The sequence below is a fragment of the Falco rusticolus genome, chromosome 1 (genome assembly GCF_015220075.1).
Source record: "Falco rusticolus isolate bFalRus1 chromosome 1, bFalRus1.pri, whole genome shotgun sequence".
Classification (NCBI taxonomy): Eukaryota; Metazoa; Chordata; class Aves; order Falconiformes; family Falconidae; genus Falco; species Falco rusticolus.
Window position 1 is genome coordinate 22,558,190 of NC_051187.1, and position 27,948 is coordinate 22,586,137.

Here is a 27,948-nt window from a genome sequence, read left to right on the forward strand (position 1 = left end):
CTGGAGCAAGGTCCCCGGAGCACCGTGGGCTCAGCGCCCCAGTCCTGCCCAGCAGCACCAGGCAAGCCCAGGGTTTGCTGAGGTTTCCACAAACCATGCTGAGTTAGCTCTAGGCAATTCCCTCCAAAGCAAATTACATGTTCCTTTGGAACCAAATGCCATTAAGGCAAGACCAACCTCACAGGTTCCGTTACAGCGAGATGTTGTAACCGTTGGTGATGCCGTACCGAAGCGCAATGGGTCGCTGAGTCTCTTTGTCCAGGGAAAAGCCCAACAAGGAAAGGGCAGGGATGAAAGGAGTGGTGGGAACCCTCTAAGCCCCTTCTTTGCTGTAGCTCAAAGCACAGGGAGGGCTCGAACAGCAGAGAGCACACAAGAGCCAGCAACAAGCGCCTCTTGGAACTGCACTTACACCCACTGTCATCTCTGTGGACTTTATTGTCATTTTCTCTTCAGTTCTAGAGTACAAAAGCATGCAAAAAATAAGCCTCTCTATTCATGGTACATATTTACAGTGTAACAGCCACGTGCCATTACAGTACTGAGTGCATATACGTCATGCTTGAATTATAGCAGAGTACATACAGAGTCATATATTTAACATCAAGTATAACGAGAGACTTAAATCCTAACAGAACAGGCCTGTAAATCAAAGACAGCAGCAAAATTACGGCACAGAGGATCCCAATTATATCCTCAAAAGTTGCAATTTACTCTTTCTTGAATTTACACAGTTTTTTTGGAATGCTTTGACTGATGGCTTGTGGTCACTGCCTGGGGCCTGGGTGTCCGCTAGCAGCGACCCTGAGCGTACATGGCTTTGCTTCAGGAAGGAAAGGTGACAGGCAGCAACTAACTCTCAAGATCCTTTCCTTCCCTCGTCCCATGAAAGGCTGCGTTCAGAGCAACAGGGTCATGGGATAATCCAGGTTAATTCAGGCTGGGAGGAACCTGGTCCAAGTATGGCCTGCTGTGGGAGGCTCTGGGCCAGAAAAGAAATCCCTTTCAGTGCTGTGCTCAGCAAACACCACTGAGAGTGTGCCCTGGTAGAGCGAAGTTTGGTACCTAAGCTAAGTTATATACACACACAGAAAACAACAATCTGCCTTCCAGGCTCCAGTAATCCTGCTGGACACTCAAGGTACCCAAGGTGCCCAAGCTCTCAGCAGGACCCCCAGCACTGTCCTTCTTCCTTTGCAAATGTTGTCACACTTAGTGAGATCCCCATCCTCTCGGGGCAGAACGGAGCCTGCCTTTCCCGCTGTCCCCATCCCACACAAAGGTCACATCGCCCATCCCAGAGACGGACCTTCTTTTATTGCAGCAGAACAGAACACCGATACTGAGCACCTAGCAAAACACAGCAGACGTGGGCTCTACGTCTGGAAATCACTGATAAAGCTGTCCAGGACCACCAATGACCCTTTTAGCTCGCTCAGCCAGTCTGCCCAGAGACACCACCAGAGAGACAACAACAGTCCTTGCCGCGTTTGTTCTGAATCTCCTGCACTAGCTGCACCATCAAAGCATCACTTGAAATCATGCCATAGCTTCTCATGTACCCGACTGCGCTGCTCGGTGGAAGAGAGCCCAAAGCACCAGCTAAGGGCTGTTCCTCGCTGCAGCTGGTGGGGGACAAGGGGCTCTGAGCACCAGCAAGGGCAGGTGGGACCCTTAGAGAGAGCCTGGTCTCCAAGGGGCTGGGACCAAGCCCCTGGGCTGGCAGGACAAATCTCCTGGTTTTCTTGGAGAAGATACAAGAAGGACAGCGCTGAGCCAGAGGGAGCAAAGGAGCTCTCCTGGCCACCCACCACAGAGATGGGGAAAAACCTCCTTCAGCCCCTGCCTCAGGGCTGCCAACGGCTTCAGGACATCGAGCTGTGCTGAAGGAACACAAAATTCCTCCCACCAGCTCCCCTTGCAAGTCTGGCGATAAAGAAGGAATTAAACCCCATCCAGGGAGTCATTTCATGGAGTTGCAATTTGTTTTGCAGGGAACAGCTACGCTGTACCCCCGCCGGGCTCCCTTCGGATGCAGCCATACACAAGACCAGCTTTCCCATGGCCAACCCCTGGCTGCTCCCACCTTCCCTGTTTTATTCCCTGGGAATGTTTTCCAGGGCAGTGTTTGTCAAACCACTCTCCCTAGGACCCCCAAAACAACACAGCTTGGGTTAGCAACACTGCGCTGCAAGGAGCCGGGGCTGTATTTAGCCTCCGTGGGTTTTGCACTCTGTTGCTTGGCTCAGGGGCCAAATTCTGGCACGGAGCAGGGGAGATGGAGACCTGCCAAAGCGGACGGGGCAGGCACAGAATGGGGCACAGTGGCAGGAGCATGCTGGGCTCGCCAGACATGCACTTACCAGGTGTCCCCCCCATGGTGTATCACAGGGGACATGCAAGGAGGAGATACCCAAAGCCACCCCATTTCCCATCTCCAGCCCCCCAGCATCTCTCTGCAGCAGGGAAGGGCAGCAGCCCGTGCTGGTACCCGCGGCAGGCTGCAGCCCCCTGTGCCTGCAAACCTGCAGTGACCTCGGCACGCATCTCCACGTGCGCCTTTGGCTCCGAAACGCAACAATTTCTCAAATCTGCAACCTGCAAGATGCAAAAAGTGAGCCACCACCCGGGCAGGAGATGTTGGCCCCAGATGTGACACAAACAAGAGAGCAACTGATGCCACCGTGACTGGCAAAGGACACGCCTGAGTTACCCACCCTCCGAAGGCTGACAAGCATGTCACAGACATGTGCCACTTGACCTTTCAGAAAGCCCATTTTTTTGCTGAGCAGCTTGCTTCTTGTGTCTCAAGGCACTGAAAAAAAAAAAAAAAATATTCACGGTGCGGTCGCACTGACTGCTGCAGGTGGTTTAGCTTCTCCTGCGAGAAGAGGCTCCTACACGGATCGGGCTGGAGCGACGGCGCTGCAGCCAAAGCTCCCAGGGATTCCTTCTGCCCCTCGCAGCACGGACCCCCGGCCACAGGCTCGCTGCAAATACCCTCTCGGTTCCACACACCCGCTCCAGGGACCTGCTCCCGCTCCGGGGCCACATCACACAACTGCACCACGTCTGCCCACACTGCCGTGTCTGGAGGCTACACCACTGAGAAACGCACGTAGCCCCTACATGGGCACGGCTGGGGAGCTGAGGTATAAACACCGTGAGTGGTGATCTGTGCACGTGTTCACATGCTGCAATGCATCATTAAAACGCTGAAAAGCTCATTTCTTTGCAACGTGTGACATTCACAGTGACACATTCCTGCCCAAAGGGTTAAAGATATCACTGCAGCATCCCTCCGTGCCAGACGGGAGACACTAAACCAGGATTTTTACGTAGCACTACCTCCTGAACTGAACTGAACAAGACAAAGAAATCGACATCCTGGAGACCAAAAGGGTATGCCATGTCCCCAGAAGAGAAATTTCTTTCCGGGCCTCTCGCTCCAGGCCATCCCCAAGCTGGGAAAGCCCACCAAAGCTGACCAGAGCCGAGCCTGCCATCGCACGGGGGGAAAGAGGAGCCCTCCCCACGACAGACCCCGCTGACACACTGCAGAGCATCCCAGTACCTCTTTTTGTGGGATGCTGGTACTCCAGGAATAACAGGGGCAAGCAAGGATTTGGAGGGCAAAAATGCAGGGTATGCAGAGAAGTATCAGTGCGTGCCCATGCCAGCTCAGATTTGCCCTGCCATGCCAGACCCCGTCCCCACGTTCACAAGTATTTAGCCATCCAGCTAAAAAGAATGACTTTCCTCGACAGATAAAAGGACTGGCTTGCCAAAGATGTTTATTTTCAAATAAATACCATCTCTTTAGCCTCTTCCATTCTTCAGAGCAAAACAGAGTTGCTCCCAGTTGCCCTAACGTGCGCGTACATAAAAATTTCATTGCAGTTAAGCAAGATGCGTGTTTTTACAGTCGCCTTACCAAGCCTTTGGATAAATCCGAGCGTTTCTCTTGCTGCTGCTGCACCTTCCTCATTTCATTTCAGGCAAGGTTTCAGGCTGCCATCCGCAATGCAATACAGAGGAGTTTGGGAGGTAAAGGATTGACCCCAGAGGCTGGCGGGCTGGCTGGGGACCAAGGTGTGACACCAGCTCAGCTGTGCAGCCCTGGTCGCTCCCTGGACCTCTGGGAACAGCTCCAGAATTATTTCTTTCAGCCGAAAGGGCAACTGTTTCAAAACCAATTTGGGGATAATCATAAAAAATACCCATTCTCTCCAAAACTGAAATGACATTTCAGCTACCACTACAGAAGCATGACATAACCAGTAAATTATAATTAAATTGGTTGCATTAATTGAGGCTGAGAACAGCCTTCCAGCAGCCTTGCCCCCCTATCTCCCAGCCTCTTGGGCATCATGAGAATAACCACAAACACTGACTGAATTAGCAAATTATTCTTACCATATATTAAAAATACAATAAATATCCCCATGTTTGCAGTCTTAGAGCTCTTTGAGCACGACTCCAGTATTGCTTAGACCTCAGAAGTCCCACGGGGATAAGGACTACAGGTACTGCCTTTTCTCCCAGGGGTAAGGCAACTTCCCGAGACATGCCCTTGACCCAAGGTCACTTCCCCACGCAGGCTGGGCACTCACCCAGCACCACAGCCTTCCTCCCACTGCCAGCAGCCTGTCCTTGCCACAGCCAGCCCGAGCCCCAGCCCCCAGGACACCCGCTGGAGAAGGTCCATTTTTCCACAAACCAGTTTGCTCCCACCACTTCCCTGGGGCTGCTCAGCTCAGCCCCTGGCGTGCAGCAGGACCTGGTGGCAATCCCAGCGCTTTGTCCCCAGCACACACCACTTTGCATCCAGAGACCAACCCCTCCGCAGGCAATGGCTCCTCCTGGCCAGTCCCCCCTCCCACATTTGCAGAGCCCCCCCTGCGCTCTCAGGCTTGCCAAGTCCTCATCACCATCTTCCATCCCTTCCTCTGGGTGCTTACATCTTCATCACAAGGCAGCGGGATGCAAGCGCCAGCCCGCGGGATGCATCATGGCATGCAGCCGGAGCAGAGCCACGGGCCCGCGGAGGATGCTGAGCGCACAGCCATTGCAGCCACACAAATGCAGGCAGGATTTGCCACCCGGCTGCAAGCAATGCAGAGTGCAGGCCCTGAGCAGTAACCTTTACAGGATCCAACACTTTTGCCTGCTTTAAAAATCAAAAGATCCCCTTGATAAAACACACTCGCTGCGATATTATTTCCCCATTTGCCAATATTTACAGGTGAGATGTGGGGCAGAGCTCCGGCTGGTGACTGCTTCTGGTCATACCACCGAGGTGGCTGAAGATGAGCGAGGCGAGGTGGCAGGCTGGGGACAGGCACTGGTAGCACTGGTACAGAAACGCTGCAAACCACCCAACGGCTGCAGTGAACAGAACAGCAACACCAGTACACCAGCCGCTACCAACAACCCTCGTGCACGTATCCCCCGGCACAAAAAATTAGGGAAAAAAGTCCCGGAAAAAAGTCCCAAACCCTCAGGATTAACCTGAAAAAAGACACTATGATGAAGTAGGAACCAAATTTCGTCGTGTCCTTTATTTAAGTACTATAAAATAAGAGTCCAATCCCATGAGCTTCCCAGGGGCATGCTCAAACCCCCTAAAGCTCAAGGGAAAATGCTAACGGATATTTTGATGGATTGGTATTACTGGTTTTTACTCTGAGTGTAGGAGTGAAATTCCTTATAGTCAACAGCCACTGAAAAAGCTGCCTTTGCCCTTTTAAGTGCAAGTTCTCACCTGTTATCAAACTGTAGAGATGAAGCTTCTAATCCCAAGTTTAGAAGCAAACTACGGATAAAATAGCAGCATCAGCACGTGCATCAAAATGACAGTCTTAAAATAAAATTAAAAATTAAAGCCTTAAAAACCCAAAAGATCAAGTCTTGATCTCATTTGTGTTCTGTCACTTCCCTTAGTCTAAAAACCCTTTACCAACATTTGGCATGCCAGGGAGCTCTCCCAGTTTGGGTCACTTATCAGGAAATTAAAGCTGACGAGCACCAGGTACGTAATTTAAAAGGAGCTGAGAGATGAGTGAGGGGAAGGAAATCATCCTTCAGGAAAATAAACCCCAAAGCTGCTACTTCTTTTCAGCTTTGAGGACAAGGTCCGTGCGCACAGGGCTGGGCGCAGGGGATGGAGGGCAGCCCCAGCCCCTCGGGAAGAGCATGCCTGGCTAGCAGATGCCCTGGGTGCACTAAGCCCTTCCACGCCACAGCACATCCCAGTGCACCAGGTCTCTGTGACCTTCCAAGGCTCATTGCACGTTACTGGGAATATCGAGTGATTCTGTTTGATGACGCTGCCCTGACTAAAGCCACCGACGCTGGCAGGATTTACACTGTGCAAGAACTGAGGGGCAAGAAGAGAAGGGAAAAAAAGAGAAGGAAAGGCATAGAGAGTGACAGCATTTGCTCCAACAGCAAGATTTCATCCTCCTTTAACTGATATCCATAGAAATTCTGCAGGAGCAGGACCATCCATAGAAATTCTGCCATCAGCTCCAACAGGAGCAGGACCGTGTCCCGATATACAGAAGTGCTTTACCCGTGCATTAAATAAAACAGTTACCCTCTGATATAAAACCTGACTCTGATGTAATGATTTTTTTTCCTGATGCTTAAAATAGAGAATGCAAAAAAGCAAAGGAAAAAAAAAGTCTCCAGGGCGACCGACCCGTGAGACGTTTGGTTCCTCGCGTTACAAATAAAACCGCATTCATCGGCCAAGACACCCAACTACAAAGCCCACACGTGAAGCGCAAGTGGAGAGCAAGGCACACACGGAGGAGCGCACGGACACCTTGCATGAAGAACGCAGCCGCCCACGAGGCCGAGCCAGCCCCCTGCCAGCCATGCTGCCCGAGGGCTCCTCTTTTCCTTATTGCTGCTCTGTTCCTCCTTTCTGGTTTTCTGGGTTGGTCCGTTTTTGGGTTGTGGTGGTTTTTTTTTTTAATTTTTTTTTTTTATTTGCTTTGCAGGCCCCAGACTTGGTGATGAGGGCAGATGGGTGCTAGACAACACCATGATGGATACAACAGCAGCAGCACGTGAGTGACCAGCCTGCACAGCCAGGCAGCTTCAGGATGTAGCTTCATCTTCACACACGTCGGGCAGCTCCGGGTCCCTGCTGCCTTCTCTGCTCCCTTGTTTTCTACACGAATGACACGAAATAAAGAGATTATAGGCACACAGCAATGCAAGATATAAAGCAGGGGGTGTTTTTTTCCAATGAGCAACCCGGGTCAACAACATCAGTATTAAGAGGGAAGAGCAATGAAGCAGCCTGTCGTGCTGGTACTGCATAAACAGCTCAGCAACATCCCAGCTCGATGCGCTGCAGCATGGGCAGCTTGTACCTGTGCCCTGGCTGGGTCTCCGCACCCTGAAGGCTGAGCTCTGCACTCCCCTCAATGCCCTTCTCCTGGCTGCAGCAGCATGAGGAGTTACCTGGCTCTTGGAGGGAGTCTTGCAGAGCAGCAGCAACGATTCCAAATTATCTGGTCTGTATTTGGGGAGTTCTGGTTTGCTTTCCTTTAATCTGATTTTTTCTTTTCTTTTTTTAAATATCAGAGTGATGGCTCGATACCATAAACTGCTTCTCCAAAGCCCCGCTGTAAATGGCAGTAAGAATGGAATGGTTCTACCAGAACCCTGTTTTCCCTACATGAGAGCTGTTTGATTTCAGTTTCTATGAGTTTGCTTGGTCCCTAAAACAGCTCAGCACCTGAGAGCAGCAGTCCTTAAAACACACCTTAAAAAACACCTTCAAAAAGCTGAGGTAACTTACTGGCATTGTAGGTACACCGTGATACCTTCAGCCTTTTCCTCCCACTCCTAATTTCTGATGTTTGCTTATGTAGAAGGCTTGAGCTTTGCTGCAGCAGGATGGGACCGAGATGGGATGGGACAGAGATGGGATGGGACAGAGATGGGATGGGACACCCTACCCCTGCCAGCAGGAGGAAGGCTCAGAGCTCCTGAGGGCATCACTCTGAAGCATGACTGGAGACATTGAGGTTGATGGAGCATTTTGCTGTCTCAGGCTGGGCATCTTTGAAGGGCTGTGAGCTGCACCAGCCCGTTTGGCAAAGCCAGCGCCAAGCCCCAGCCGCGCTGGCAGCCACAAGCACAGCAGCATCGCGCTCCGGGGCATCCTTGAGGTGGAACAGCTCCATCCAGGCCAGCCAGCCATAAGGCAGCCCGTGACTGAGATCTGCCCAGGGAAAGCTGTCCCTGCTCCAGGCTGAATGGAGAAAACGTGACACCTCCAGGTGCCACCCATGCACCCGCGGCAGGCAGGCTACTCACACCCAACGCGCTCGTTTCTCCACCACGAAGGCGTGACGGTATCCGCAGGGCACCAGAGGTGATGCCACCCCGAGCATCTGCATCCCCCGGGGTGTCCAGCCTCGCTCACCCCAACCCGGCCACGGGAGAACTGGTCTGTGTGAGGAAGCCAGCTCGGCAGCGGAGATCAGCGCCGCTGTGTGTGCCTGGAGCACAGAGTGGCCAGGAGCCGGGGCTCTGGGGTTGTTGGCTGGCTGGGAACGACACTGAAATCACACATCCGTGTATACGGATTTTTGAAAAAAACAGACGTTATCAAAAATCACGTTCCCTTCTCTGCTCCAGCAAAGCCCTGTGATAAACCTGACCTTGAACCTGCAGCGTGGACCATTTCCCCGTAGGGGAGGCTGAGGAACAGCCTGTCATCACCCTCTTGAAACGATTTATCACCCCGTGTAGCAGCAGCGGTGTTTTCTGGCACAGCACTGCTCCCTGCCCGGCCAAGCCTGTGCCTGCGGTGCCTTCAGTGCTCCCCCTGCTCCAAGCACCTTCTGCCTCTCCAAACACCTTCTGGCAGAGCAGGAGGGGTGCAACACAAAACAGGGTGACACGATACCCACACAGTGGCAAATAGCAGCTAAACGTGGGTTGCACGTAAGGTGGGAGGTCAGTGCTCTGCAGTCTGCATGGGAGCCGGGGCTTGTGCTGTGAGACCTGCCGCTAGACATGAATTTCCATGAAATAACTCTTTTTAAGACATAAGACTGGATTTCTGTGACATTTTGTAAAGCACAGGTGAGTGAAGCCTAACCTGTGCAACTATCCAGGAGATCATGTTGCTGCTAACCACAGCAGCTGCGGGAAGACCACCACCACTGAGTATCTTACACAGGGTTTTGTGCCCAGCCAGGAACAAGCCTCACAGCACTTCCCTCTGAAACGCAGGCAGCACAGGACAGGGATGGAGTGGGACAACCTACAAAGAGCCAAATCACAGCATATACACACAAACACACCCTGGTAAGTGCTTAGTTCCTCCACTGAGTACCCATTAAGTACCAATAATCTGCCCTCATCTAGGCTGGTGAAGTCCTCTTGGAAAGTTCTCCATGAGAAATTTAGCCGCAGGCAGTGGCACCAGTCACGTCAGTCCCCATCCTCCTCCTCCTGCCTTCTCCTAACTATTTTTGGAGAATCTCTGCAAGTCCTTCCTCCCTTGGAGAAGGTGGCACGCTGGCTCTGGTGCATCCATTCACCTCGGAGCGATGAACCGGGCCAGCCCGAGCCTCCAGCGCGGCGGCGCTGCTCCCAGAGGTATTTGGTGACTTCCCTGGTGCCTCAGCCCAGATGCCCCCAGGCCTGGGGGGAGGCTGTGTCCCACCTAAGCGCTGGATGCTGAGACTTCGCACCCAGATGTTTAGAAACCAGTTTGTCACGGTTTGCACGGAATGTCGTTTTGTTATTTAACAGAATTAACTGGACTGACTGCTCCCCAGAAGGGGCTGTGCAGCTGGTGGGACACAGATGACCATGTTTTAGTGAGGTCCTGGCGGAGGTGGGATGGTGCTGGCACGGAGCAGCCGACATGGGCATCTCTTTCTTTTGCATAACCCCTAAAACATTAAACCTGAGCCTGAATTATAAAACTCAGCCTTTCCGAAATTCTGTGGCTACTCCTTCCACGAACGTGGGGCCGAGCAGCAGTCCCTGCTAAAACCCAAGTGGCTTTTTCCACCCCTCCCTCTCCAAACGCCAAAGAACCACAAATAATCCTAATAAAAAGAGCATACATACGCATTAGCGTCAGGCACACGGAATTACTGCAGTAAAATTGCTCCTACAGGAAGGAAGGATGGAGCCGAACACTCTCGCTACCACACAAATCACGCAGGCTGAGGAGGGGACACACGTTTCTATAGCACCCAGGGGAAACACGAACACTGAATTACCTTAAAGACGGATGCAAATACAGAGATGGGTTTAAGAGGAGCCTGTCCCTGAGAGCAAAACAATGAGACAAAGGAAGAAAGTGATCATGAAGATGATGGCAGCAGGCAAAGAAGCTTGTATTTCTGTACCGAACAAGCCTAGCGAGCATCCTCCTAGTGAAACGGAGGATGGAGCATCGGTCACATCCACTTGCAGCCTGGAGGATGGCCGAGGACGGGCACTGGTAGCACTGGTACAAACCCACTCCAGCCCCTACCACTGCCGAGAGCTCCAGAGGGCCTCCAGCAACCGCTGGTGCCCAGCTGTGCTTCCCTGGTCCACGTCGTTTGGCACCTCTGGGGGGTTTGTGTCCCACCATGGTCACGGCACCCCCACCGCGTGCCGTGGGGCGGCTGAGCTCAGTGCCAGTAGAGCCACACAGGCATGGGGCCACTGGCTGGTGGGTCTTTGCCAGAGGAAAATCCTGTGCCACAAGCCGGTGCCTCGGTCCTTAGGTGGATTCGGGGAATGCCCACCTGCACCACGGGGCATGGCTCTTCCCACCAGACACGCAGTTCTCTTTGCAGTGACAATTGATACGGATTTTCGTTGTTTATTTTGACAGCACCTACGTGCTACCTATCCAAACCCTTCCTGGGACTGGAGAGACAGACACCGAGCACTAGCAGAGACCAAGGGAGCACCTTTAGCAGAAACATCTAGCAAATTTAAACCCACCCTGCAGCCACTCCCCTTTACAGCAGTCAAAAACGATGCTGTAAACCTGGTCGCCCTATTTCAGAGCAGGCTTACGGCACCGAGCCCTGGGACTCTCTCAGCACAAAGCCCCCACGAGGCAGGTACCTGTGAGCTGCTTTGTGAGAAGCTGCTTCTGCTTGGAGACCTGGGTCAGCCACTTTCTAACCTCCCTGTCCCCGCTGGCTTCCTCGTGCCTAGCCTACACTGACAGTATGGCCCCAAGGGCTCTTCTGCTGTCTTTTTTGGGAAGGCTGGAAAACAGGGTAGGCTTTCTCAATACAGACTGATCCCCCGTACAGCAGCTGACAACCACATTTCATCAATAGTAACAGGAGCCATAATGGGAAGGTAAATTGGGTCTGTCAAAACACAGCAATTAATTTGATAGGTAGTAGTTGCAACAAATGAGAGCAATAAAATGTGGTGAAGCCAGTGCTGACTCAATTAGGAGAAATCTGGAGCAGGCAGAAGAAACGTAGCACTAACAGAAACCCAGAACGTCACTGTGAATTTCAAAAACGTAACTGGCAAAATTAGAAAATGATCATTTGCTTCTGCAGCCACTGTTAATGAGGGCTTGAACCTGGCCATGGTCTGCAGGATCTGTGAGGTTCGATGAATCACCGCATCTTCTGGGAGATCCCGCACGGAAGGCAGGACCCTGTGCCACCCCACTGCCGTGCAGCTCCCAGGGTAAAGGGACAGCTGGCAGCGCTCGCACACGGCTTCTAGGTGTGTGTGTATGCTCTCGGGGGAGAGGCAGCCACTGCAAAACAAGAATTGCTACACTGGGGCATCCTCCTTTTAGTTCCCTTCAACCCAGGGAACGTGCCTGCTGTTTTAACAGCTGCCTTTTTAACTCTTCAGTGCTATTAAACAAAGCAATAAATAACACCCAGGAGAGGATTTGCTTCTTCCAGGTCTAAGGTGTGCTCAAAAGAGCCCTCTCTCCTCCCAGCACTAATTTAAGAACGATCTCAAGTCACCGGTGCCTTAATGGTGTCCCTCCAGAGGAACAACGGTTGTGACAAACGTGACAGACCTCCTGCTGTCGCAAAGGCTTCTGCCCATGCAGCTTCTGCACGAAGCATTGCCAAGAAGAGCCCAGCGCACTGGGTATAGGTAATGCAGGGAGGAATCAAAAAAAGGTTTGAGCACATGATTCAGTTTCCTCCTCGCCAAATCCCAAAGACTGAGCTTAAAGGACAGATCCATTTTAAGAACCATCAATTAGGCATCAAGTACCAGAAAGCAGACTCAGCTGACAGAGGATTTCCTGCAAAATACACGCTCAGTACGGGCACAGATGTACGATCCTTGAAGCAGCAGTGAGGGGGGCTCTGGCAATTTCAAACAGCCTAATTTAATAAATGGAATGTGAAACCGGACTTTTCCAATTGCTTTTCTTTTTGCCTATAGAGAAGCACAAGTTATTTTCTACCTTTAACCAGAAGGAGATGAAATATTACAAAAGCTGATTTCTCTCTCTATATAAAGACGCTGCCCCTGGGGAGGAGAAGCTCTGTGGCAGAGAGCTTGGGAACTTGTGGCTTGTTTTTTTGCTCAGGTCCTTATAAGCAACCACACAGCAGCGTGGCCAGAGAGCAGTGGTGGCTGTGGGCACTGCCCTTCTGACACATCCCACTTTTGGGGTCCCCCATCCAGTTGCAGGGCTGGAAAAGGTGCCTGACGTGTAGGAACCCTGCAGAGCCTTTATGCTACAACGGTATTACCTGTTTCTGCCAGATCCTAGAAATTTATAGTCATCCAGACTTACTCAACACTGAATATTTAACCAACACAGCGCTATTCACAACATTTGCAAGGATGTTATATTTTATATGTGTATTAAGGGTGGTTTTACTACAGAACAACTCACTAGGAGTTAAGAACTGGATGGGCTTAGTACCTGCCTCTGTTTGCCCCTGTGGAAGTCCCACTGTAACTCACCGAACAATGAACATTCCCATTTAGACTCGGTTTACATAAAATCCATGTCATTAGATTCAACAAATCTATTTACATTTGAAGTAATTTTCATTAGATTCAATCAGTCTAGCATTTTTCAAAGTTGGAAATAATAATCGACATTCCTTAAAAAAACCCAAACCAACCACATTCCTGCTGTAGTGTTTAATATACGACACTATTTGTTGAAGAGATTTAGCCAATGTCTGTCTTTTGAACAGAAGGGTTTCGAGATCAGTTCTCAAAGCTCCAGTTGCGCGTGAATTAATTTAGGATAAAGTCAACTGTTACTGCCCAAAATTGACACCGATGGCTTGAGGCTGAGAAATTAAGTGCAGGAGCTGGTGCAGTGCAGGGCTGGCCCGTTCATGTGCTTTTTGCACATTTCTAAGCGCTTGCACTGCTGGGCAGGGACCAGCCTGGCACGGCTGCAGCTCCATCCCTGACCTGGCATGTCTTTGTAACCCAAGGGCACTGGGCACAGCAATGCAACAGTGGAAATTATACACTTTTATACTTTTCGTATATTTAGTATATACTTTTATATATTTTCAGTCTTGTACAAGGAGCCTGAGTGCAAGCAGAGACTGAAATGAGTAGAGACAGGGGAAGATGCTGGTTCTGTATAAGCCGAGAAGAATTTGACTAGCACCTTTAGAAAGCAGACAAATAAAAGCGGAGGCTTACAGTTCATCCTGAAGGCCTAAAAACATTTTAAAAGGGATTAGACGTGGACAGTGTGGCAAATCAGGAACATCACAGCCACGTGAGATCAAATGAACTTTAAGCAGATCACAAAGCACCCGGCTCCAGGCACTAACCACAGCATCAAGGGTCCAGAAGCATTCCCACCAGCTGGTTAGTGGCATGGGCTTACGAGTCTCCCAAAGGTAAAGGGAGTTGGAAACAGGTTCAGGCTAACAGAAGAAGTGACCACCTTAAAATATCAATTGAGGCAGGGTTTATAAAGAAGAAATCCTGCTTTGCTCTGAATTAGCTGTCCCAGACAGTGGGAACCTCACAATAAATTTTTCTTCAAAATTAGTAAAAGTTCCACCATCCTAGAGCAATGCAGTGGCCAGGAACGACAGCAAAGATACAGGGAGGGATGTGTGTCAAATTAGCACTAATTTGGAAGGCAATGAGCCAAGGGAAACAAATGAGAACAAACCCCTGGTGCTAAGCTGGCATGGGAGCTGTGACTGCCGCGCTCTTCAGATACATCCCCGCAGCAGCGCTCGCGTGCGCGGTGTTTAAATGTTAAACCAGTGTCTAACACTAACTGGTCCTGGACTCGAAGGTAAAGCCTTTGCTGAAGTCTCCAATACACAGCTGGGCCCTAAAGCATTATCATCCTTAATTGAGCTGTGCCCTGAAATCCCCGCACACCCGTGACAGCCAGACTCTATTTGCATCATCAGAGGCACACGGAGACTTAGCACACCCTCACGGGAGTCTGCTAGGCACGGTACTGGGATTTTGGGTGGAAAAGGAACGTTTTAGGACAACACAGTTGCGTTGCGAACTGCAGCCTTACAGATCCTGTGGGGTGAGAACACAAAGATAATTGTCCCAAGTCAGGCTGATGGTCCAGCTGTTACTTAGGAGGGTGATGGCCCAGAATCCTGGCTCCAAAAAGGACCAGTAACAAAAATGAGGGAGAAAGAGTAAGAACCAAGTAAAGGAGAAAGGAATCCTCCCCCCACTCCTGTACATCCAAGACCACTGCGCTTAAAAATTGTTGACGAATTCGATTCATCAACATTAGATCAGTCAGTCAGTCATTTGTCTATTCCGTTTTTAATCCCAATACAGCCATTTGTACCCAGCCTCCAAAGCAGCCTGTTGCAATGTGCTATTTCACTGGAAGTGTGAAAAAATACCGTATGTTTTCTCAAATGAAAAAGCAATGTCAAAGTGTTCTCCACTGCCTGCCCACGTGCCTCCGGGCTGTCTCTGCCCCGACTTGGGTCCCAGACCACAGACAAACCACATCATCCTATTTTTGACATTGTAAAACCTGCAAACTGCTCATCTGGCACCTTATCTGTTGAGAATTAAACCCTCCAATACATATCTAGACTAGCCTGCAAGTAAACTTATTTTAGTTCACCAATCTCTAACGGATCTTTAATCACAGGTAAAACCCAACCCAAGTTTAGCACCTTACATGCGTTTAGACCAAACCCATCTTACAGAGAGAACTGCATCTATAAGACGACTTTTTAGGCTGCTTTAATGCATTGTAATTTAATCCTAGAGGACCGGAGGTAGATTTTATCTTCAGTGGTTGATTTAGAAGGGAGTTTTGTCCTCAAATGCTAAAAAAAAATTATTTGCCAACCGCATCCTTCGCCCTCCCCACACGCCTTTGCTCTGAGCCAGGCAAGGCCATACATACATACATCAGCAAGTTCCCTGGAGCAGACATGGATCTCTCCTCCCGCCTCGCCTGAACCTCGAACGGATTTCCAAAGGAGCGTTTCCTTAGCATGGCCTTCACTAGGATCTTGGAAGAAGAAAAACAGACCGGTGAGAACAGCAGGACTGGCTGGCTTCTTGACGCTATTTCACAGCAGTCTGACAACAGGTCCTTCAATAATTCAGCAGACATTTGACAGCATCACGGTGACAGCACCAACTGAAGGAACCTCTTGGACTTCCAGGCAGCCACAACAGCGTTCCCTCAGGTGGCGAGCTCAGACCCCTGGCACACCATCACCAGCAAGAGGCCAAGCAGATGCTGCTGACCACTGCCTGCCACCCATGGTAGTCCAAGCCCATGAGGAGGAGGGACCGGAGCTCTCTCGGGCCATCCTCCCAGGCAGGTCCTGCTATCCAGGGGAAAGGCTGGTTTTACCTCCCCCAGCCGGCTGTTGGGGCGAGGGCCCATGTTAACATCACACCGCAAGAGCTGTGCAAATGGGTCCTTGTTGTGCTCAGCACTCTCTCCCCATGAGGAATCCCCCAAAGGCACCTACATCGTAATAATTGCCCGTAGGAGATCTCCAGCTGGCTACAGGCAAGCTGCTGAGAGAGCCCCCAACACCCACTTGTGCTCCCCCCACAATATATAGCAAGTGCCAGCTATATGTTCTGTGGCTGATGTCCTCTCCCTGCTTCTCTGGCGAGGTCACCTCCAGGTCTGGAGCCTTCATTGAGCATCCAAATCAGGTGCCTCATAACCTCTCTAGGTTAGTGAAACAAACCACACTTGGGATGCTTCTGGTGTTCTGGGATGTCTGATGCCAGACACTTTGGGGGTGGATGCCAAACCCTGCAGCTCCTAGGAGAGCAGCTACGATATAAACAGAACTGCTCACAGGGTCAGGCCCAGCAGAACCAGGCTGCTGTAGTGCTCAGAGACACAAAAAGTTCACACTGGGTTGAAAAGCCAAGCTTTTCATGCCAGGAACACACGTGGACCCTCTCCAAAACTCCTTCACTAGCTGAAGGCTTCAGCAAAGTACCACGCTCCCAACCCATGCAGAAGATGTGGCTGTGGTTTATACCTACCACAGCTGGCAAGCTCGGGATTGTCTTCACCGAGTTCTTCACCTCCTCCTCTGTCACCTCCACCACGGTACAGTGCTCCTCCTCCAGTGGGAGAGGCTCCTGGCCGCCCCTGGTCAGCCACGGATGCACCTGTGTGGGGAGGAGCACAGAGAGGGCAGGGGCTGTGGTGCTGGCGATGGGAGAGAAATGGGAGCGCAGGACCGATGACAGGGGTAAGTGCCGGTACTGCTCCATTTTCCACTTTCAGCAACGTGCTTCATCCAGCTCCCTTGGAAATTGGTGCAACCTGGTGCCTGGCCAGACAGCATCCCCCAGTGCCTGGTGCTGTCGCACCCACCGGCATCTCGGAGGAACCGACACCCTCTGAACCAAATCTGAAACGTTTTGGAAATCTGAGTTATCCTGAGCATTTTCATCTTTTTTTTTTTTTTTTCTCTCCTATGCATACACTTCATCTAGGGTTACAGGTGCTTGCTGCCGGGGAGAGTCAAGATCATTTATGCATCTGCACAAATGAGGGTTTAGTTGTGTAAAACGGAGCGCTCGTCAAGGCTTCATGCTTCTGCAACAGCCTCCTGCCTCTGGAAATAGCAAAATAATCCACCTGGGCACCACGTAAACCTCTCTGTACCCACGAAGGAGAGAGCAGGCAGCTTCCCACCACCCCTCCCCACTGCCGCTGGGGAAGGCAGCTGAGGGCAGGAGGGGGCGAGGGTCTCTGCTACCCACACCCGGGGTGGGATGTTTGTCAGGGAGAGAGCTGATGGGTGCTGCCTTTAGAAACGCCTGCTTCACCCTCCAGGACGAGGAGTTTAATTAGGATGGATGCTCACTGCCTACTGCCACTCCAGCTGGATGCAGGTGTCCAGAGTGTTCTCCAAGGGCTAAGTGACGAGCTGTTTTACAGCACTTAATTAAGGTGTGTTTTCCAAAGATCGTTAATCACGCTTGTAATAACTTTTCCAAGGCATGTCACCACATCCAGCCGTAAGCGAAATGAGGGCACTAAACCCTCCAGCCTACCTGGGGCTTGTCAACATTTCAGCTAGGCAAGGATGCTGTCCAGCCATTTGTTCACGTTCCTCATAGGAAACGATCTGCTTCATTTGTTTTGATGGTGAACAACAATTCCAAAGCCAGCTGGATGGAGCAGTTAAGATATTTGTCCAGCCTAACCCCCTTCTATAATTTTACTTCCCTCTTCCAGCTTTTGCCACATTTATCTTCAAAGTAGACATCAGAGATTTATCAAGGGGAAACGATCACATAGGAGAGGCAGCGTTGAGCTAATGCTTGCCAGCAGGAGGATGTTGGCAGCCACGTCAGGATTTTATCTTACAAGTAAGGGACGTGAAAAAGAAAGAGGAGTGTGAAAACAGGGGAAAACAGAAAGGGAGGGAACCCTGGGAGGAGGTGGCAGCAGCAGCCTGGAGTGACCACTTTGAAACATCTGCCTGTGCAAGAAGCTGAGGCTGGAGCCCTGCTACATGCTCTGCAGGGCAAAGCAGCTCCTCGGGGTTTGTCTGTGAATACCGGTACAGAGGGAGCCTGCCATCCCCGTGGGCTGTGTCGGGCTCGCCTGCCCTCTCTAGGTTGGATTCCTCCGGCCAGGGCCTTCAGCCATGGTGGCGTCACCCCACAGTCACCAACAGCTGCCTCGTGAAGTCCCTTATGTTCAGCTCTGAGGGGCTTCCCACCATCGCTGGCTGTGGCTTCCTGGCAGGGAGGGAAAGGGATGTCCCATTCTTTCTTGGAGTTCATTTGCTTCAGTGGCAAAAGTGCTGGTGGTGGCCTGAGACAAAGCGCACAAGAGCTGTGTGCCCTGCAGAGGATGCTGATGGACCTCTGCAGAGATGCTGAGATTCTCCAGCAGGTCCGGGTCGACAGGAGGACAGAAAGCCCTGGCAAAACCAGAATGAAGCCAAACCCTACAAAGCATGATGTTCTACCAGGCCCGTTTGTTTTTCCTGTTAATAAGCATCTCCCACGTAACACTGCTAGAAACCAACGTGCTGCCTCGAGGCTGCTGACCACAGGTCCCTCCCTGACAGCGCAGGTCCTGCAGCTAGCAGTGCCCACGGCAACGCTGATTCTCCTGGAAATTCACTGAGAATCAGCCAGCTTTTGAGTAATTTCAATTTAAATAAGGAAACAAGAAAGCTCTTGTCGATACTCCCCAAGCAAGCAGCAGCGACGGAGCTGTTACATGCCGCAAAACGCGCGCTCTCCCCTTCTGAGGTTGCATGCCAGAGAAAGCTCCCAAAACAAACACTGGGAACAGCTCTGCCTCGTTAGAAGGTACCAAAGGAAGAACAAAAGCAGAGGAGACAAAAGACTATAATACCAACGTCCAATTTACCTTAATTCTGGGGACAGTTATCCTTGTTTCTGGATTTTTATCCAGCATGCGTAGGATCAGCTCCTTGAGCTCGTCACTTATCTGTGTTCTGAGTAAAGAAAAGAGCAGCACACAGTTAGCAAGGGGACCAGGTGGAGGTCCTGCTCCCCTCAGAAGACATTTTCTCTACAAACCTGGCTTGAGAAGAAAGGGCTGGCTGGCTCGGTCCCTCCACAGGCCCCGCGGTCACGGCTGCAGGGTTTGGTTATCCCCCTCTGCCCACCGCACATGCTCAAAATGCAGGACCAGGGATCAGGGGAATGGATCTAAGGGCACTTCTACAGACAGCTCCCAGGGGAATTTCAGAGGGCAGATTCTGGGACAACCAAGTGGTGCTGAGCAGGACTGGCGGTGTGTCTGTGATAAGGAAGGGCACAACCTGATCTGCCAAATCCGCATCACGAGCTGGACACAACATCCCCACGTGGCATTCAGGTTCCCAGCCAAGCCTGCAGGCTGCCCTAATTACATCGCTGCCACCAATGCGGACCCGTTCGGAAACTCGGGATTTCCTACCTGGATAGCTCAGCTTTGGTGTAACAAAAGGAGGAAAATCACAGATGTGACTAAGAGAAACACATTTAATTTTTGAACGCTCTTTCCAAGATCTAAACACCAGAGTGCCTGAAGCCACTCTATCCACACGGAACCCTTGGTCCTGCGGTCTGTCCCTCTGGCCCAAAGGCTTCCATGACTTCTGCTGCTAATGATACCGGCAACATCTTTTAAACAGACTTCATCTGTACGACCAAAATTTTGAAATAAATAAAAATATTGAAATAAAATGCCAGCATGTAACAGAATTGTAGTGAAAGCCTGCATCACAAGTGGCTTTTGAGGAGCTGTGATGGGAGATGGAGTTGGGTGGCATAAACTGTCACAGCCCAGCAGGGCTGGATTTCAGACTGGAAGCACCGATGAGGACCAGGTGCTGTGCCCACCTCTGCACCCCTCCCAAGCAGAGGAGGGCAGAAACTATCATAGTCCTAAATGAAGACCACATCACAGTAAGGGATAGTGTAGTTTGACAAAAACTGGAGCTGCAGTTTAATAATTTAGGAATGCTTTGTGTGGACGTCGGTTAGGGGATCCTTAACCACAAGGAAATACTGCTTGTTCGGTGGGAAGGGACAGAAAGTGGCTTCAGTTTAAAGTCTGAACACTTGTGGAGTTGCACCAAGGCTCTGCAGTATGCAGGGAATATGGTCCGGACCAGGGGAATGGCAGGATGAGTCCTCGGAGGCGTCCCACTTCCCAGTGATGGTTTAGGTGGGAATGGGAAGAACCGTGCTGCTCTCGAGATGAGCTCCAGGCTCAGAACAACAGCTCTGGGGAGCGACAGCACATTCAGCAGATCAGAATGAACAGAATTCTACGGCAGGACCACACTGAGCTGCAGGCGAGATGGTGTTTTTAAAATACTTTAACATCAGACCTGTGCCAAACTGGTGACAGCTTTATTTAAAATACAAGAGAGGGAAAGGATAACCACCAAACATTTCTGGGCACCAGATGGATTTCTGCACAGCACAGGCTTAATGCTATAAGGCAAAGCCCAGTAAGCAGGGTCACAAAGCGTCGGGGGGGTTGTGGCCAGGTAACAGATCGCATCACCCCGTCTCTGCTTGTCCTCTCTCCCTTCTGCCAGGGGGCATGCTGTACCCCACAGCGTTCTTCCTCTGAAAAGCCCGTGCTATCTGGACTTTCTCACAGTCATAGTCCTGTAACAGCTCTCAGGAAAATACCAAGCATCGTGGAGCTCAGCACCCGTTGGGGAGGGTTGCCAGCACCACAGATCATTTTACAGGGTGCCTGCAGAACACTGTCCTGGACTTCAGTTGTCCACCAGGAGGGAAACTTCTGGCTCTCCTAACACATGTCTGGACAGAAACTTCTCCAGCTTGCTTTCTAGTCATGCCAGCATCGTCAGGGTGTGAGCTAATCCCATTTACCTCCTGTCATGCCAAGGACTCACTGACATGAATGAGAACTCCAGAGCGATAAATATTTATCCCAGCGTCTCTAAGGGAAGGGAAGGGACAACAACGCCGGTACAGTCAGCTCCATCTCTGTCCTAAAGGTTGTCAGGAAACAGGCAACGAGTTTCCATGGACTGTCTGCCAACAGGAATGTGTCTTTTGTAGCCATGGTGAAATAAATTGAAACCAAAATAATCTTAACTGTAGTGAGGTGCTAATTCTGTGGGAGGTCACGGTGGATCCGCTCCAGTGAATTCCAGTTTTATGTGCATCTCTGCTGCTGCCTTCACCTAACAAATAGATGTAGCTTAGACAGCCGTCAACACCCAGTAACTGTCTGCTCCTCCAGCACCCTAACCAAGGGTGCAGCTTTTTTTAGACTGGGAGAGCAGGTCACCAAGAAATCCAAATAAATCACGCTGGCGGAACGGTCGCTGAAGGAAATGTCTGAATGAAGCAAAGGTTCTCAGCACAACCCAGTTAGCCCATTAAATGTTAATAACCTACAGCGGAGCCAGATGGGAACCGTCCCTTGTAAGCTGACTGCTAACCCAAACATATGATGGCTGAGAGGGTGGGCATCTTGCCAGGACCCAAGCAAGCAGGGAAGCAGGGAGAAGGCTGCCAGGGATACATAAACAATTTTTTCTTTTTTTTTTTTTTCCCCTTTTTTGCTGCAGTGCTGTCAAGACAAAGTCCTGCCCTGCCCACAGAGCAGCCGGTGGGAACGCAGTCACGCAGCACAACCAGCCTTCGTGCCCTTCATGCCTGGAGCCTGGCTAGCTGTACCACCTCACCCCCAGCATGGGGCTGGCTTGCCAGAACTGCTCCAGACCCACGCCCGGGGACCATGTTTGCCATCTAACAAGTGGTCTGAGCTTGTGGCCGCGGGTCCTTGGTCTGTGTGCTCCACACCGTCCCCAGCGCGGGCTCCAGCAGCCGGAGCGGAGGTGGCTCTGCCCGAGCTATCTGCAGCGGCTGCACTGCAGAGTGGGAATGGGAACGGAGAGGTGATTAATGCAGCCCACGGAGCCTGGGACGTGAGTCATCCCATCTGAAGCACATCTCTAAAATAGGACAGCCCGAGCACCCCGTGCTTTCTGCAGGCTCAGGAGAAAGCCTGGGACTGCCAAGGCAGAGGCGCAGCCCTTTGCTGTAGGTGCCCAAAAATTCAGTCAGCATCTCACAAAAATTAATGTAATCGATGGTGGATACATGGATGTATCGCAGGCTGCCTGACCACATCCCTCCCTTCCTCCCTAATACCAGATGGGCCTTTCATTAGAGTTTTAATTTATCCGTGCTTGTTCTAAATCAAGTCATTTTATCTCTCTGTTTTTATTAGAATGAGCAACTGGGTCCAGAAGGTCACAAATGCTTTGCCTGACTACTGTGCTGATTCAGGAAGGAAAATAAGAGTCCAGCTTTGGCTACTTCACCTGATGAGCAACCAGGAGAAGAATAATTAATCACCAACAGAGAGTCACGTGAGGCTTGCGAATGAAGGGAATGCCAAGGAGCGGCTAGTACAGGAGGGGAAAGGCACAGTGGCGCGGCACAGAGCCCGAGCACACGCTGAGCGTGACCATCTCCTGGTCACCCCCGCTAGCCCAGCCCAGCCGTCCCCACCAACAGCTCTGGCTTGGACGACATGGGTTTCCTTCCCTGACCAGAGCAGGGTGGGTGGCAGCCTCTCAGTATCAAATGGGTACATTCATTTCTGTTTTTTTCCATAAATGGCTCCAGTCTGCCGGCACACGAGACAAACCCGTATCTTCCTGGAGCGTGTTGGGTGAGGCAGAGGAGTGGGGGTGCTGTGGCTGTGTACCTCAGGACAAGCATCCTTCCATCAAACACTTCCCCCAGCTCCAAGGCAAGTCCACAGAAGCAGCGTGTGTTTATTTAGACTGAGCCTGAGGTCTATAAACCATTGCTTTTGAAAACAAATACACTGAATCATTCTGATAGCTACCGCACAGGGAGAAACACAGAACCCCAGCCAAACCATGCATCCAGCACCCCCGGGATCAAGTTAGCTGGGGCAGAACGTGAGACCCATACCGAAACCCTTTCACTTCCCATGATTTCAAGAGCCATTTCCTTCAGTCCGTGTCTGCACAACATGGACACAAGAGCAGCAGAGGCAGCTGTAACGCCTCGACAACATCAGCAGCACAAAACGCACGTGAAGGACCCAGGAGAAGGCAAAGCACCTCACCCCCCTTGTCCGTCCCTCCGCTGTGACCTACTGGCACTTACGCTGCACAGGGAGTAACGCTGCATACGGACCTTTATCTTACAGTAGCTGAATAAAGTTTACTTACTCTTCTGGGAACTCTACAGGCTTGTTCTTGATCCTGTTATGAAGACCCAGAATATATTCATCTATAAAAGGGCACTGCAAAACAAACAAAAGATTTTTCAGTTGTCAGAGACCCCAGCACTGCTTAGGCATTTATCATGCATCTAACAGCAGACTCTCTCCATTTTACACAGAGATGGAAATAAATAAAATATCCCTACACACAATAAATTAACTTGTTCCTTATTAAAAAATAAATGCGGAACAGCAGAGGGATTCTAAGTAATACATAATTGGATGGGGATAGCCCCTCCATCTACCCTCCCAGGTGACCAGGAGCTTCTCGTTTTCCTTTTCTTTGCTCCACTTCTGCCTGGAAAATGAAGACACAGACACCAGCTGCCGTGTATCACTGCGTTCACGTCTCTGTGTGACAAGCATCATTTGGAGCTCAGTATTACTCTAAAAATGCTTGGATTTCCACTTTGAATTCAGATATCTAGATTCAAAGCGTGTTTTCCTCCAGCACAACTTTTTACACTGGATTCATTTAGACCTAGATTCTGGCTCTTCCCACCTGGCAGGGCAGCAGCAGGGGATGCAGGAGCAGCATATCCACAGCCCCTACAAACATCTGCATCAACACTGGAGCATCTATGCTTGTTTTAGTGGGCTGCTGGTGGGCCCTGTCTCAGCCTGCCTGGCCAAATGAAGTTATGAAATATAAAATAGGAACAAAAGGTACAATATTTACTGCACAGGGTCACATGGAATAGATAAACATATTCCTGAGCTTGGCTTTATATCCCCCCTCTTTCCTTCCTCCAGTGCTTGCCATAGAGGTTACATCACAATATAAAAATCAAGGTTATACCCTTTCACCTGAGGATTTGGCCCAAATGAGACATCATTATAGACACAGGTCAGAGAATACCTTCCATCCTGACACAGCTCAGCAATATCACCCCAGCAACGGAGATAGTTCTGCCTCTGCCACCCCCGCCAGCCACTTCTTACCCCTCAGCTGGATGCTTTATGCTTGTGTGGTGGGACCTGCAGCGGTCCGTGCTTGCACAGGAGGTTCAGCTAACATACCTGCACACACGGACCACATGTACCTGCTGTACTGCTTGCCCTGGGAGAGAGTGGCTGGGATGGGGGGCTTCTGGCCACAGGAGAGGGAAAAGCCACGACAAGACATGGCGTTTGCAGAAGGCAGCTCTGGAGAGCTGGCTCTGCCAAAGGGGCTCCATCTGGCCCCATTTGGCTTTGGCAGACAGAGCTCTCTGCAATCTGGTTTGCCAAAGCGCTGCAGTCGCTTGGGATCACAAACCTATGCCTCTCTCCATGCTCTCTCTGGCTTGTTTCTAAATAGAGGCAATGTGGATAACCTCCCAGCAAACTGCTGCTGGTGGTGCTGCTGATGCTGCTCTGGGTTTGTAGAACGAACAGCTCTGTATACAGCTACCAGCTCTAGAAACTCTCCTTTCCACAGATCACAACGTCAGCCCCTTCCCATCTGCATGGTGATTTAGGAAAACAGGAGCTTGCAGGAGATCTTTGTTTCTAATATTTGCCTTTATTTGGAAAGGAACGAGTCAAAAGCCAGGCAGGCAGAGGCTCCAGCATCGACAAGCCAGCTTACCTTCCCGTAAACAAAGCAGTACAGCGTAATTCCCATGGCCCATACGTCAAGTGCCTGAAAGAAAGCATGTACAGGCAGTAAATGAGATACAACGCAGAGATGATCTGAATGAGCTGAATTTCCCCACTGATTCACAGACCGTTATTTGTACGCGTTTAATGTTTTCTATTTTACTGCGTAGAGTCTCTCTGAAGTTGGGTTCCTAAAGGCATCTGTAGCACACCTGGGGAACGAGGACCGTGCTGGGCCAGATGTTGCTTTCCTTGTCCTTGCTGTGGAGTGCAGGGACTAGCCAGCAGCCCCTTCTTGCAGGAGATTGCACCACTCAAAGCTGAATCTCAAATTCTTCCAGGCACCACCCGACCCCCCCCCCCCCCCCCGACGCCCATCAGACCCTATCTCCATGTCTGCATTACAGCCCTCTGCAGCGCCACTCACTTCCAAGGGATCAGGATACAACCTTGGTGCCCAGCAGCCCTCTGTGCCTCAATTATTTTGGAAGGGAACCATAAGAGATTCCTCCTTTCCCTTGGAGCAGAGGAAGGGCTCTAACACGGCTCCCGCCTGGCCAGGGATCTGCAGCAAAGTCCGTCTGCCTGCAAAAACATCCAGGGTTTTGCCTGGACTGAACACAAAATCAGAGCTTCAGTTTTACTTAATAACAACCCTGATTTGCACTGCAATCCCTGGGTGGGCAACATACAAAGGATGCAGGTGTGGTGCTGCCCTTTGTGCCATGCTGGGGGTCCCAGGAGGCATCAGCCATCAGCAAAGACCTACCTTTCCACTGAAACTTTTGCCAGTGTCTGAAATGGCCTCTGGTGCCATGAAGGCTGGTGTCCCTGCCGTGCTGGAAAGCTGGGCATCGTTCCCTTCAAATTGATTGCTGACTCCAAAATCAGCGATTTTGACATGCCCGTCATCTCCTAAGAGCAAGTTGGAAGGCTTGATGTCCCGGTGAATGATCTTCTGGTAGTGCACTACAAAAAAAAACACAAAACCAGGAGCATGGTCTGTCATGGCAGCCAGGGGAAACCCTTCCAAGAGGATGAAAACAAAGGTACAAGCTCAGGCACCCCACTTAAAGCTGCTGCTGGATATGCAGCATAGCACAGTCGAAGTGCCAGTTCCTATAACCATTTCTCTGCAGCGCCTCACTGGGACGTACACCAGAGCACGATGCTCAGAAACACATCAGTCCCCAGGAATTATGCACAGAACAGACACAAACCCAGCAGCAGCCCCACCGAGCAGAGCTGCTAGAGAAGAAAATTGTGAAAATCCTGCAGGTTTGCTTGGCCTCATCGGACCAGCTGATGGGTCAGGGAACTCGCTGTATTAAAAGTTTACAGGATCCAAATAAAAAGGTTCATTTTTCATGGGTTTATTTCGCATTAGCTACAAAGCTAATCAAAAGGGGCAGAACAAAACAGATCCAAGAGGGGGGATTTAGGTAACTAGCAGCTGAGTGCCAGCTCCAGCCAACAGCTCGGAATCAGTGGGTGTTCCCAACTCAAAAGATGCTTCTGACCAGGGAGCAATCACCAGCTGGCTGGTGCCAGCCCCCCCCCCCCCCCCCCCCCCCCAAAAAAAAAAAAGGCAGTCTCCTTCTAGCCATGCTTCACAACAGAGCCCACAAATAGAGAAACCACCTCATCTGGCTTTGCATCACCCCAAGCCCCCCACCACACAAAGCCACCAGCCACTCCAGCCACTCTCACACCCAGAGCTGTGGTCCTTCAGAACCCTCCTGGGCATGACCCGTCACTCCACAGGGCTGCAGCAAAGACTCCAGCTCTGACCCGGCGCCACAAGGCCAGTTGCGGGCACCGGCTGAAGAGCTCATACATCAAAAATGAAAATAAATCCTTGCAAAGAGGTTGGAGGCTGAGATGCACTGAAAACAGCGATGACAAAAGCCCTCTCGTTACAAGCCACCTGGGAAGCAGTGTGGCCATTTCTGGGCCACCGAGTGAAGCAGGAGGCTGTAGGAAAGTGGCTGACGTCTCAGAAACTTGGAGACCAAATGTAAAAGTCAAAAAACCAACTTTCTGAACACAAAATGACCCCAAAAGCAGAACTTTAGAAAATCAAGAGACTTCACTGCACAGGAGAGGAAATCCTCTAAGTCTTTCCTGCCCTTCCCAGGTGAAGGGACCCCCCCAGCCTCCCTCCTCCCCCAGCCCCAACCACTATTTTCACATTGCCTTCTTGCAAACGGAGCATGTTGGTTTTTATACCTCCCCACGAGCACTTTTCACATCTCCCAGGAAATAGGCAATGGGGTGGAAGAAAATGCTGCTCTAACCCTTTCCTGCTTTACAAACCTGGTCAACACGTTGCCCCAACGGCAGCCTGCCCTACGGAGCATCCCAGTTTGTGTCTTAGGACCAAGAAGGAACAAACTTCACATCACTGCTCTGCTCGTTTCAAGCCAACCTTCCAGCAGGCTGTGTCTGGGGAGGGGAAGTCACGCTTGCAGACACTTTTCCTTCAAAGGACCTCTCCTGATATTTAAAGGACTGTCAGGGAATGCTGTCCTTGGCACATTAAAGAGCTGATCTGGTGGTCCAGCAGACAAAAACTTGCTGGAGAGCACCGGTGCTTCCATCTCCTTCCAGATGCACAGCAACTGCGTGGCCACGCTGCGATGTGAGCCCGTTAATGCTGCAACAGCCCAGCCAGACAGTCAGGATAAACACCGAAACCCCTGCAGCAACAGCAATTACGAGGACACATCTGCTCTGCAGCAAATCTGGTGGCAAGCTGACATTTCATTATGGTAATATAGGAAGAAAAAAAAAAAAAAAAAAGAAAAGGGATGGGGGGGAGTGAAGTTTCCCTTCAGGAGATGATGAGCTGCCTATCAAGCAGGTGTCTGCTCTCATGCCTGATACCACAGGGCTAAAATTTCCAATGCCTCTAAAAAATATACACCCTCCAAATATACGTGGGCTATACAAGTAGCTCTCTGGAGCTAAGCCTGTGAAAACCGAGGGGGTTACACTAGGCAAGCAGGTACTCCAGGCTTTTTATTATTTCTTCCATATGGGAAAACAAAACAACCCAAACCGAAACCACAAACCAATTCCCTGGTCAAATAACTCTTTATTTCATAAAACACATGCCCTGCCTT

At 50.8% G+C, this 27,948-nt stretch overlaps 1 protein-coding gene across 3 annotated transcripts in view; it reads right to left on the minus strand.

Moving 5' to 3' along the window:
• Nucleotides 1-418: 418 nt before the first annotated feature.
• CAMKK1 (calcium/calmodulin dependent protein kinase kinase 1) overlaps nucleotides 419-27,948 on the minus strand; it is a 107,929-nt gene continuing 80,399 nt past the window's right edge. For 2 of the 3 annotated variants that reach the window (XM_037375071.1, XM_037375070.1), the window contains exons 10-17: nucleotides 25,593-25,792; nucleotides 24,813-24,866; nucleotides 23,190-23,263; nucleotides 18,848-18,935; nucleotides 16,489-16,617; nucleotides 15,378-15,481; nucleotides 10,266-10,313; nucleotides 419-7,180 (exon numbers count right to left, since the gene is read on the minus strand). In XM_037375071.1, coding sequence (XP_037230968.1) covers nucleotides 7,108-7,180; nucleotides 10,266-10,313; nucleotides 15,378-15,481; nucleotides 16,489-16,617; nucleotides 18,848-18,935; nucleotides 23,190-23,263; nucleotides 24,813-24,866; nucleotides 25,593-25,792 — 770 coding nt within the window. In that variant the 3' untranslated portion in view covers nucleotides 419-7,107. The remainder of the gene's footprint in view (nucleotides 7,181-10,265; nucleotides 10,314-15,377; nucleotides 15,482-16,488; nucleotides 16,618-18,847; nucleotides 18,936-23,189; nucleotides 23,264-24,812; nucleotides 24,867-25,592; nucleotides 25,793-27,948) is intronic. The other variant, XM_037375072.1, reaches the window with a different exon arrangement.